The sequence below is a fragment of the Ranitomeya variabilis genome, chromosome 6, assembly GCF_051348905.1.
Source record: "Ranitomeya variabilis isolate aRanVar5 chromosome 6, aRanVar5.hap1, whole genome shotgun sequence".
NCBI classification, from domain to species: Eukaryota; Metazoa; Chordata; class Amphibia; order Anura; family Dendrobatidae; genus Ranitomeya; species Ranitomeya variabilis.
The window spans coordinates 49791745-49805478 of record NC_135237.1 but is presented as its reverse complement, the minus strand read 5'-3'; the positions used below and the strand labels follow the sequence as shown (position 1 = coordinate 49805478).

Here is a 13734-nt window from a genome sequence, read left to right as displayed (position 1 = left end):
GATGGGAACGCCTTGTCGTGGTGGGATGGGTTTTATGTACCAGTGTACAGAGGACTCGTTATGTTGCTTCGTGTTCTTTCTGGACACCAGTGTAAAAATGGCCAACACATAATTGGCGTGATGGAGGAGACAGCATTAACAACCATAACCTAGTGCCAGGTCTTTTTACTGTATTATTATTCTTTTTGTATGTTACTGGATAATTTGAATAAGGATATGCTACTTTTTTTTATGAACATTGTATGTACAGAACGGAATACACCTCATTAAATTCAGGTTTTTCATTAAGTTCCACGGCCACAGATGTATAAAATCCAGACGCTCACCCCTGGTATATAACATCCGGCCCCTCGCACCCCCTGTGTATAGTATCCGACTCCTCACCTCCGTTGTATAACATCCGGCTTTTGGAAGTAATTACTAATTTATGGAGGAGCAACCTTGAGGTCCGATTCGGTTATGAATTGGGATAAGACACAAAACGGTAGATATTCTGACTTTATTCCGAGAATTATAATTACGACTTCAATAGCTGAGGGTCCGCGTATCTCCTAAGTGCTGACATCGTTCCTATATATCACTTATTAGCGCTGTCTTCACTTGTCACGGGCATCAGGAGTAAAGCTGCCATCGTTTTACTTTCTGTACAACATTGTAATCTCCAGTCAGTGACATCTTTACATGCTCTGTAATTCCCTCCAGAGGAAGAAACTTTTACCCACCATTTGTTTCGTGTATCCTAAACTCGTAAACTTTTCTCCACTTTATAAGAGTTACTGAAAAGAAGGCTATTTAATAGATGAATTTTAACAAGTAGGAAGAAGGTCAGGACAAATTTATATTTTGAGGGGGATCGGAATTCAAGGAAAGTCACACCTGACAAAAATGGAGTTTTACGCAACTTGCGCAACCGCTGACCTGGGTCATTTTTGAAGGAAGTGGTAAATCATATTGCAGTTTTATGTAGTGGATTTGGATGACCACATTAACATTTGTCCTCCTCCTCCTCCAGATCTTGTCTGTGTAAAAGAAACAGGCCAGATAAAAGAAAAAAAAAAACTCTACTAGATCATAAAACCCAACATCCACCATCGGCAGCCCCGGCTTGGAGTATTCTTGAGTATGTAGCGTGAACGAAATATCGCTGCTAAAAAACCTCAATTTTGGCTCCATTGTGTGAAGACGGCTTTATATTTCTCTAGGTTATGACTGCCATGAAACGCGTCATGTCTTCAGTAAGAGTAAATATGCCAAATTACTTTTCCAGAAGTCTTGATAGGCCGAGTACATATTCTTGTGATATTGCCAGCCCTTGTCTGATTGCATAATCTTCAAAAATAAAAGGTGAATCCTCCTTTTTTTTTCTATCATGTGTTTTTTGATCAGTCGCTAAATATTCCGATGATCTGATAGCATTTGATAATAATAGATAGAAGTTCATAGAATAAATGAACAATTTACATTTTACTCAAAAATATACCTATAAAGAGAAAAATCAGACAAACTGAACATTTTGCAGTGGTCTGTTAATTTTTGCCAGAGCTGTATATACCATTGCGGGTTATAGCTAGATTACTGATGAAATGTTCAGTTGGTGGAGAAAGGTTGAACTTTGATGGACCTATGTCTTTATTCAACCTACGTAACTATGTAACTTGGATGAAGCTTAAAGGGAATCATGCCACCTAATCTGAGAGCAGCATAATCTAAAGACAGAGAACCTGATTCCAGCGATGTATCACTTTCTGGGTTGCTTACTGTAGTTTTGATAAAATAAAAAAAAATTTCAGGAGATTACCACTAGAGGACTAGTAAATCTGTTGTCAGGCAGTCCTCCATATTCATGAGCTTTTGTATGACCCTGCCCCCACCACTGATTGACAGCTTTGTGCCTATGCACAGTGTACCCAGGAAGCTGCCAATCAGTGGTGTGGGTGGGCTTATACTGAGCTCAGCATTCAGAGAACTGCTAGATCTGCAGCAGAGAGAACGGTAGGGTCTTTGCCTCTACATGGGGCTGCGCTCAGATGGTGTAGTGAAAACCCGGTGACAGATTCCCTTGAATCGGAGGGGATGGGGCCGAGCGTAACAGTCAAATTCTTCATAATTTCCTCCTGTGTCGTAATTACGGCAGCTGAAAGATGAGCCAGATTATTTAACAGGTGCATGCCTCTTCATGCATTTGCTGTTTCTTAATCCAGTGAACTTTTTGTCAAGACTGGCAAGCAGTACACCAGTGTTGATGAACTGGTGACTTAGTTCCTTTCTGCATTATAGACCAGAGTGGCTGAGAGGGCTTCCTTTTCCTACATGACATCACTTCCTGTACTATGTCCTGTCTACATACTTTGTTTTCCAGTAAACCCATCATCCATCATTTTTAGTTTAAAGGGGTTGTCCAGGACTTTAACATTCATGGCCTATTCTTAGAGTAGGTCATCAATGTCTGATCGGTGGGGTTGCGAAACCCCGTAATACCATCGATCAGCTGTTCCCGGTGTCGGTTGTGGCCAGAACTGCTCCGTTACAGAGCTGCACAGCCTTGTCGACGGAATAGTGACCGCGGCCGGGTACTGCACATCCAACCCTATTGATTTAAGTGGGCGCTAGATGTGCAGTACCCGGGCACGGCCGCTATTCTGTCAATGAAGCTCTACTGTGCAGCTCCACAACTGAGCAGTTCTGGTCACGGCCAACAGCTGATCAGCGATGGTGCTGGGTGTATCACCGCCACCGATAAGACATTCATGAACTATAGTAAAGAAAGGACATCATTGTTAAAATTCCAGACAACCCCTTTAAGCTTCTTCACAACAATGCCGCAAGATCTTTTCTTGGCTCTCATTGCAAATGGGGTTTGTCCCTACACTGTCCGATCAGTTCTGAGCCTTTCAGAGCAAGTAGCGATATATTAACAGCCTATTTTCTTTTCTTTTAAACATTTCCAGGAGGAATAACGGAGGGATGACACTATTGTTTTGTTTGTTTTTGGGGGGGTTTTTTACAAAAATTTTTCAAATGTCGTGTGTATGGGCAAGGCAATATTCCGTGGTGCTGGGAGATCCCCTGTGATAGGTTTCCAGTTACACTTTCTCTTGTTGACCACCCTCTTGCTTGTTTCCAGCCAGTAAGGATGGCGCTCGCCAGCAGAACACTTTTAAAGGAGAGATTTTCATTGTTGAATGTGTTGGTAAAGAAAAAAAGAATGTGTAAGAATGCGATCACGTGATCCGACCTCGCGGGACAGTTATTACTTACAGAACACTTTGTGATCATTTGTCTTCAGTAATAACCTCCTCATGTTACCGAATTGTATAAAGTTAGTATTTCCATTGTTTCAGAAAGACAAAAGAAAGCAAAAAGTCTGCCAGGCAGAAATATTAACAAAATATGAATCCAGGCAGAGTATAACTAGGGAGGACGGGTGAGAGTAACTTCAGGAGTGGTACACTGATGGGTAATGACAGTAATGGCCTCCTATGACCACATCTCAGCTAGAGAAACCTGTATATTTGCTGCCATTAATGTTTTATTTTATTTGTAGGCTATAATATCTTACACTGTGTATAAGAGGGGCTTAGAAATAAAACTTAAAGGGATTTTCCATATTTCAGAAAACTTTAGTCCCCCGGCTGCCGTTGTTTTAAAAAAAAAAAAAAAAAAGGTTCTCCTCCCCAGAACCAGCGCTGAGCCACCCCCGCTGCTACCAATGTCTGTTTTTGTCTGCAGCGCTGACGACACTTTGACACCTCTGCAGCCAATCACTGAGCTTGGTGGTTCCGCCTAAGTTGATGGCACGAGACACTCAGCACCAATGAGCCCAATTATTGGCTGCAGCGCTGTTAATGTCACATTGGCGCTGCAGACGCCAGGAGCACAGGAGACTCGGCACTGGACCTGTGGAGGGCTCATATAGTGTAGAAAATTAACACATAAAACAAACTACCGTATATTAAACAAACTGCAGCACAGAGGACAGGGGTTGTCTGAAACCAGAAATCCTTTGAAGGCTGGACATATCTGTAATATTCCTGTATGAATAAGGTCAAACAGAGATAGTCCTCATCAGGATATTATGGGTACAATGCAGCAGCTAAGGGTAAATTTTCTTTTTTTTTTATTGGGGTCTGTAGTTAAATGGGCTCCATCTTTCAAAGGGAATGTGTCTTCAGAAAAATGACTTATACTTAAATCAGGTTCTTGTGTTCTAAGTATTTTTTTAAAAAATTGGCAATGTTTTTTTTTTTTCTGTAAATACCCACAGTCTGCTCTCCTGATCTACATGTCTCACACTGGTAACTGTCCCTTTCATTTAAAATAATCTCTGGAGGCAGATTCTCAGGGAGATCTATGTCCGGCCCGTAGATCTTAACAGCTAAATTACATATTAAGAAAAATATGGATTTCTCTGGAGTGAGACATCAGATCGCAGATATTAAGGTATCATTTTATTCAGCTTCCTATGGCCTACATGCCCATTTAGACGGCTTAAGAGAGTTGTTCCTACTGACAGATTCCCTTTATCCTCCTTCACATAACACGAGGAGGCAAAGCAGAGGGACAGCACCCACGATCATTCCTCACGTTGCCATTTTTTTTTTTTTAAATGTTACTTATTTTAGACCACTTTATATAAAAAAATAAAAAAAATGGTATATCTTTTTAATCCTTAAACAAGAGATGAGACCTCCCTCATCAAATTAAAATACTATTACTTTTTTTTTTCCCTTATTTTTTTCAATTTATTTTTATTTTGTCTTCTACATTTTTGTATTTTTGGAATGTGACTTTTGTGTCCTCATATAGTTGTCTGCGTATTCTATTTTCTTTATTGAATATATGCTAATGTAACATTCAGAATTGATCTGAATTCTTGAAATCTTTTGCATTGTCTTTGTCCTGTATTGTTTTTCGTCTTCCTGGTCTGTAGTTTTATACATAGAGAATGTCTTCCGTGTCCTGGCTGTGTTACAGAATCATCATTGAATAGTATAAACTTTGTAATATTTCTAATAAAGTGTAACTATTTCACATGTACGTTTTATTATTTCTAGAAGTGGATTTTTCAGACCGTGGATACAATATTTTAAAGGATCGAATATGTGTTTTATGTTCATACTGTAAAACTTGAGCACGAATTCCGCACTTTTCTGCCGTCTGCCTTCGCCATAGCACTCAAGTCCTGTTTTTCTATTGCTGTCTGGGATTTATAGACGGCTTTTTCAGCGATCCGCACAGGAATAAGTAATCGCTCAGCGGGCGCTTTTAAACTGTACATAAGTAAAATCAGTCTGGGATGAAAAATTTTTTTTTTGGGTGGGGGGCAAAGTTTAGCTTGTAATGATTTCTCTGCAGTTACATTTGTTAGAATATTTCTGAATATTATACTTATGAAATGTCGCGGCTACAATCGTCCAACTCTGATCTGAAAAATGTGTTTTTTGTTTCAGCCGGTTTCAGAAGAAGTTTTCGTCTCAGCAGGAAGGATAAGAAAACAAATAAATTCATGTTCGAATGTAAAAAGAGCGACCAATACGATACAGCAGATGTTCCGACTTTCGAAGAGGTGGCGTCGTATCAGCGGCAGCCTAATGAAAAATACCGGCTGGTAGTCCTCGTTGGTGAGTATGGATCTCTACATAAGACACGCTTTCTTTAAACTTTTTCACTTTTCCCCCCCCTTAAAGACGATTGCTCCGAATTTTTGCCATGATGTCAAAAATCCAGTTGCTGCATCTGCTAATAATTTTCCAGTGTTTTCCAAATTCTAAGTTCAGGATTCCAATGTTGGAGCACTGAAATCTTTGAGCGTTTAGACGGCCAATAGAATGTCACATTGTAACTTGGAAAGTATCGCAAAAACCACAAATAACAAAAAGTAAAACTGATAAGCGGTAATACTAGACGCTCCCTGTTTTTTTTCCGGCTTAAACTATGATTAGGTGTTGAAATCTAATCTTGTAATAGAAGAAGCAGGAACACTTTGCCACGGACCTGGTTATCTCTGCTGAGAGGTTTTCCAAGTCTAAAGCTGGATAAGAGAGGGCTTTTTCCTAGCCGTGTTCTGCTACATTAAATCTCCTCAATGACATTCAGATGGGGTCGGAAATAATTGGTAAAGCGAAAACTAAGGCTCCTTATTCATCAATGCAAAATACGCTGGAGTGAAACAATAAAAATTATCTGTTTTAATGTGTGTGGGACGATAAACTAAATGATGACTTAATCATGGCCTCGGCCAAATCTTCTTATCCATTACCTAATGACACATGTTCAGTTTTTCCTATGTTGTAATTACATTTGTCGTAGACAAAAATTGTAAAATCCATATCTGAAGAGGGGACATATCACCCTCGCTTTAAACATATGGGATTAATTATAACTGGGGAAGTAAGAAAGAGCTGACACTTCAACTTACATTGAAGTATGACCTCCTGCCATGAACAGGTAATTACAACAGGAGATCTGCTGAGAACCAGTCACCAAGTCTGTTCATAGGAATTACCTCCTAGACACTCTGGAGCCAGTGGCAATGATGAATATTGGGATTTACATCGATTCAATGTGTATGGGAGATTCATTTTCAGGATCGTAGCGAAAAGACGAACATAACGTGTTCACTCACATCATTCTAAGCCCGTCCGAACACCTTCAACTTAATATCGAAGAGATGGATGATGCTATCCATGCCATGTTTCATCTATATAGAAAGGTAAAGTCGTGATGGAAAAACCTGACAACAATATCTCATGCCTAGTATCTCCAGGGGCGCAGATATCCTGAAAGTTAGGGATCTCATAATCTTCTAAAGACCTAGCACATCTCATGACCAGCCCCCCTTATGAGCTCACCAAGGGGAGGTATGTGAGCTTTACTTTGATATAATAAAATCAGAGTTTAGGTTTTTGTCACTTGTCAGTCCTGAAAGATGCGGCTTGCTGTGTCCATTTTCATAAAAGGAGTGCTTCCCTCCACTAAGCTCTGAGCCATTTCTGTGACACGTTTAGTACTTTTCTTTTGTTATCCCTTTTATTTCATGTGACTGTATATACCATATTGTTTTCCCATTTTGTAACATCTTACTATATTTTTTTTTATAAACACTGCCTACCTTTCCTGATTAAATATATAAAATTAAATTTACTTGCTCCATTCCTCTTGCTCTGTAAACCGCACCCCTGAAGCCATACGTTACCTGTAACGGGTGTCCAATCGGCCTGTGTAAACGATTGGTGGTGGCAACTTGTAGTTGCTTTTTGTTATTGTGGAGTTGACTGTGACCGTACCAGTGTGTGTGTATGTGTGTGTGTGTGTGAGTGTGTATGGAAGTTGGTTTATACCATACGCTCAGTGTGAGTTCCCCAATTACTAGTCTAGTAGAGAAAACAGCCTCGGCCCCATTTATCTCTTGTCAGTCCATTGCGTAACTGTTTTGATGATGGGAGGCGGCGGAGTGCTGGTTTTTGAACATCGGGCTACTGTGCTGTGTATCTGCTGTGTTCCCCTGACAAATTGGTGGCAGCGGTGGAATGACAGAGCATTAATGATCTGGGCTAAGCTATCATCCCTGTCACTAAAAACTTCCACAATTCCTGCAGAGTTTTGATTTTCGGACTCCATGTCTATTTATACATGGGACAATACTGTACGTGTAGCAATTACATCCCTCCTCCCTCTCTCTTGTTTTTCTGTTCTATATTTTATTTGTCGAGTGACTACTAAGATTGCAACTGCTTATAAGAATCTCGAGAAAGCTGCGCTGATCCATTTATATGAGGAGCGAGGTCTCGACGGGTCAGACAAAACCAAGGAGCTGTTGATCGGTGCCTTGTTTGAGGATGATGCCAGGCATCAACACAATGTGACACCAGAGTAGCAATGTAGGAAAATTCACTGATTTATATAGATGAGCATTAGTGATGAGCGAGTGTGCTCGTTACTCGAGTTGTCTGAGCATGCTCGGGTGTTTTCCAGGTATCTTGGACGTGCTCGTATATTATGTTTGAGTCCCAGCAGCTGCATGATTTGCGGCTGCTAGACAGCCTGAATACATGTGGGGATTACCTAACAGGCAATCCCTGCATGTGTTCAGGCTGTCTAAAAGTAACGAGCACACTCGCTCATCACTAATGAGCATATTATTTCGCAGGATCTTGGTCCAGCGGCCATATCGGTATTCCCTGGCTGTCGAACAAATCCCCTTTGGACCATATCCTACCTATATTCATTCACAGCTCCACTTTTTATTAGCCGGCCTGGCGCAACGTCATTAGTATACAGCGTGGCGCACCCAGGCTGGCTAATAAAAGGGAAATGGGGGCTACTGGCAGGTAGACTGTTTTGCAGTCCTGTGATTCAATTCACTCATCTCTGCTAATTTGACAATGATCGGATCTTTAAAGGGGTGCTCTCAACATGGCAAGTTATCACTTAGTACTGTTCTCGCCTCTCTTTGACAGACTCTTAAAACAGTCAATGTCATAGTGGCCCAAATGTCCAAGCATCACGCTATCCAAACTTCAGAGCCCAATATTCTTTATCAGTAGTCCCCAACCATCATCAAGCAATCAAGTGTATAGATTATAACTTCCACTGATTGTCATAAGGACTTAGCGTTTCCTTGTCACTTATGATAGAAACTGTAGAGGGAGTGAAATGATATCAAGAGCAAGCATTCATAAGAAAACTCTAACAATTCGTGAAAAATATATAATGAAGTAAATGAGCGACAATAGAGAAAAATCTTGTTGGTCTGAATTTAAAATTTCACTTTAATAGTCCCAGTTCATGAGTTGTTCTTAATTACCGTTTGTTACCGAAATAGATAAAACAGTAGCTGAGGGGTGGGAAAACATTCCGGATTTTTTTTTTTTTTTTTTTTTTTATTATATCAAAACATTTTTTTTAGAGAGAGCCTCCTTAGAGATGGACACATTGAGAAGGACTTCATAAACCACTTTACAACTAGGCTTTTTTTCACATGTTCAGTAGTTATTTCCATTTCTGGATCCATTTTTGGGATCATAAAAACAGAAATTAAATGTTTCAGTAAAGTACCTATTCAATATGGTGGATGTGTCATAAAATGTCTTCCATTTGTCTCCTTTCCAGCTGCAGTCTGTCTTTTAGTTGGGTCAAGTAGCATAGTCCGCACAACTTTTTTTTGTACAGCCAAAAGATGGGTAGAAATAGGATTGTATTGTTTTCAGCATTAAAGTTAAGGGAAACAAGATCATAACCGATGATCATCTGTTATGTCATCCACTAACGGATCCATTTTTCAGAATGTATATGCTCAGAACACTAGAAGTGTTCGGAGAAACATATATAGTAAAAACTGATCCGTTAAAAAACTGAACCAAAGTGGATGCAAACTGGAAACCAAAGTGCTGTCTGTTTTTAAGTTGGCCATTTTTGTTTTTAATAGATTGATCCATTCAAAAACGGAGACTTTGGTTTCCATTTTTCAATCATTTTTGCTCCGTTTGTAGCGATTCCAGTTTTTAAAAAATACAGTCTACAACTGGAAATGCAATGCAAACAGATGCTTAGATTTTAGATTAGACTGATACATGCAGCCTTCAGAAAGTCAGATCCCAAGATTAGAGAAGGGTTCGGGAACTAAGAACCCAGACTCTGCAGAGCCCAGTCTTGAATGGAGTGGAGGTTTTCATACGCCACCTCTGCTCAAATTTTTTATCTGAGTCTGTTTGCAGAGCCCGGTTCCCAGGTTCCAGTGCCTTCATCTCGGAATTGCAGGTGGTCTCAATGGGCGGACCCCCAGCGGTAAGTAAATCCTACAGATACGGGTGACTTTAGGTTTTGCAACACAACAATAAACCTGAGTTACGCACTCTCTCATGGACCAGCTATGTTCCTACGATGCCTAATTTAAAGTATGATCCTAAACCAGCATGAACTCAACATAGTCTCATAATATTTGGGGCAGCACGGTGGCTCAGTCGTTATCACCGCAGCCTTGCAGCGCTGGGGTCCCGGGTTCAAATCCCACCAAGGAAAGCATCTGCAAGGAGTTTGTATGCTCTCCCCGTGTTTGCGTGGGTTTCCTCTGGGTTCTCCGGTTTCCTCCCACACTCCAAAAACATACTGATAGGGATTCTAGATTGTGAGTGATGATAATGTGTGCAAACTGTAAAGCGCTGCGGAATATGTTAGTGCTATATAAAATAAAGATTATTATTATTATGATATAAAGGTGGTATCCTCGTAGTGGCTTCTCTTCCATTTGTGTAAACTTAGCACCTTTACTGTAGTGCACATAGCTAGAATATCTAGATCAGCAGTCACCTAACAAATTACAGTTCCTGGAAGGCATTGTCACATGTCGTCGACAGCAGCGCTTATAATTGGTATCATACGTGCTGGCGGCTTTTAATGGGTGATAGAAAATGTTCTCACGTTAGCCAGAAAGATAGAGTTTCAACAATGAACTTTTAATTCTTTGTTTTAGTTAATTTCAAAGAAAAAAGTCCTAATTTTCACAAGGTGTGATAAAGGCACAGGAATTGTTTGCACAGATTAATTGTCAAGCCCTGGCCAAGAATAACTTTCCCTGGAATCAGATTTTATATCTCGTGATGAAATGTTACCAAATGGTAGTTTCAGAGTTGCTTGGTATAATTCTGCTAAGATGGTGGCGAGTGGATGCAGTTTTTATTTACGGTATTTTGTGTGCAGGCTCGGCTGAGGGTTTATACCATATGGACAACCACTGTACGTAGGTTACCACCTCAGACCCGTCTCTGGGAATAATAATATGGAAGAGATATTGAGAATAGTTGCCATGTAATGCTACAATCCTACTGCGGTGGCTGAGCGGGGGAAATATGGAAATAGGCTTCATTCGGGAAAATCTGCTTTTTGTCAGTTGTTTTGAGTCATGCGATGAAGCATCGTAGTCCACATTTCTACATACGCTGATTTGGTTTTTTTAACTAGACGGAGTGCCACTCTTGTCAGTGGCTGTGTCTGGTATTGCAGGTCAATTCCATTCAATACGATGCAGTTAAACTGAAACAGCAGATGGAAAGAAAAAACCAGAGGTGTTGTTTTTCTGGCAATTAAGCAGATCCTATTTGTTAACTAACCCCTTCCCGCAAATGGACATGCCTTGTAATTGTGCCAGGTCCTGGTTAGGAGATGTGTGTCACTGAAGTGCATGGCTTCGGTGATGTGAAACCCAGAAAAGCAGCCTTCATTACAGATAGTGCTTGTAACGCACATAGTAGTGGAACCACTGTACAGTGGACCGAGGAGAGCCTGGAGGGGCATGACTAGGCGAACACCTGACTCTTCGGTAGAGCCCCTGATGTATGGTTAGACTTGGCTTCAGACAATTGTTGGTGCTACTCCAGGACAGACACATGGCAGCTGATCCCCAAAGGGTAAGAAGCTGCAACGGCCAGGAATGAATGGCACAGTAGGCACAAGCGGGCGCTGGGCAAGAACGGCTGGTATACTGGTAGGCACGCCTGATACACAGGCAGGCACGGCTCATTTGCAGGGAGGTACTGGCTGGCATGGCTGATGCTCAGGCAGGCACAGCTTACATACAGGCAGACACAGCTGCTATATAGGCAGGGATACAAGAACACGATACCTGACAACTAGAGTGAAGACAAACTGACAGAACACATTGCTCAGGCACCTCCGAACAGGAGGAGGTTCCTTAAATAAGTATCTCCCAGCTATATTGGCTGAGGACATTTTAGGAAAATGAGCTCTGTCTCTCTTAAGAGACTAGGAATGCGGTTGTGCCCTAAGCACAGTGCCTGGGGATCTGCCAGATGTGCGCAGACCCCAGGAGACCACAGCAGCAGGAGGAAGCATAGACCGGGGCAGTGAGTGAGTCTGCAATCTTGGCTGAGAAGAGCAGGATGGAAATCACACTACGGTGCTGAGAGAGTTTTTAATGGTCCCATATTTTAAGTCTGGGTTTTAGGAACGGCCATAGAGAGTGAATCCCTACAATCTGCATTGTTATTTTGTATGTCATCTTATGAATGACATGGGCTCAGGAGATCGGCCTGTGCAAACCATAGTGTGTGGGAACTGTAACAGGAGAAATCTCAGATACCATCTGTGTAATTCCTTTGGTGCTGCAGTCAGTAGTGACCATTGTATTTAAGAAATTAGACAGGAGGAAGGTGATCAATGTCATCAGCCACAGGAGTTGTGTGGGTTAATAATGGGCACCGTGGCTGCCATCTTTTTACATCTATTATTTCAATATAGATTGCTTGTCGACTTCATGTTGACAGGCATAATACATTGCAGTACAGAAGTATTGCACCATATTGCATGAGCAATCAACCTTCCAGAGGTTCAAGTCCCCTTGTGGCACTAAAAAGAAAAATCTGCCCCTAGGGTTATGGCAGTCGTGTGAACTCCATGTTTTCCCTGCATAGCTGTAATAGTTGGGTTTGCAGTAATCCGATTTCCCAGCCAAATCCCTTAGATGCTGCTTTCAGTAGTGACTATGGTCTCAAAGTTAGGAGTCCCCATATGTCATCTCATTGACCTTAGTATTACGGCAGTCAGGTGGAATGGCCAAGCTGCAAACCCTCTATAGCCATTAGGCCCTAATAGATTGGATGTCAACTTTAGTCTTGACTATTGAAGTACTCAACCATATTACTTGAGTGATTAACCTCATAGAAATTCAAGCCCCCTTGTGAGACTAAAGGAAAAAAATTAAATAAAGATATTGAAAAATGTAACTGCTTTTAGAAAAATTACAGATAAATACAATGTACATTTAAATAGCCATCATCCTACGTAAACACTCAATATCCAACGTATAAAGTGAACACTGTTAGAAATAAAAAGTGTACAGACAAAATGACAAGCCAAAGTTGTTCATTGTTTATCCCACTTAGCCCTCCAAAGAGCGCCGTCCTTTAAAAATATGTCTGAATCTTAGAATAGTAATGTATGAAAAGCGAATTTAAAAAGAAAAGTTTGGGTTAAAAAAAAAAGTAAAACGAAAAATAACTACATATGCTTGTCATCATCTTAATCACAGTCACTCGCAGAATAAAGATTCCATGTAATTTATACCATATAGGGAACACTGTAATAAATAATACTCTTTATTTTTATATAGCGGTAACATATTCCGCAGCGCCTTACAGTTTGCACACATTATCATCACTGTCCCCGATGGGGCTCACAATCTACATTTCCTTGGAATGTGGGAGGAAACTGAAGTTCCCGGTGGAAACCCGCGCAAACCCGGGGAGAACATACAAACTCCATGCAGATTTTGTCCTTTGTGGGATTTGAACCCAGGACTCCGGCGCTGCAAGGCTGCAGTGCTAACCACTGAGCCACCGTGCTGCCCACTGTAATAAAAAAAAATCCTCCACATTTAGCAAAATTTAAAAAGCATACAAAAAAAACCTTCCCTCCACAAAAACTACTTTTTTCAATACTTACCCCAGGATCATTGTGTTTTAAAAATGGAGCTCGTCCTATTAAGGCACTCTCAACAGAAAAATAAAGTTATGGGTATAAGAATAAATGAATAATAAAATGCAAAAAGCAGAACACTGACTTACAAAATCTCACTGTAATGATGCCTATAAGTAATTGGCTGTAACTGTTTCATTCCAGTTTTTTCAAATCTTTATAAAAATTCAAGTATTGTGTTACAATTATATACGCAGATATAATATGTTCTATATACAGAAATGTAACTGAGATTAAAAAAAA

At 40.6% G+C, this 13734-nt stretch overlaps 1 protein-coding gene across 2 annotated transcripts in view; it reads left to right on the top strand.

Moving 5' to 3' along the window:
- The window catches only part of MPP7 (MAGUK p55 scaffold protein 7), a 323523-nt gene that overhangs the window by 254600 nt on the left and 55189 nt on the right, over positions 1-13734 (top strand). For both annotated transcript variants that reach the window (XM_077268457.1, XM_077268458.1), the window contains exon 13: positions 5451-5621. In XM_077268457.1, the coding sequence (XP_077124572.1) occupies positions 5451-5621 (171 nt within the window). The remainder of the gene's footprint in view (positions 1-5450; positions 5622-13734) is intronic.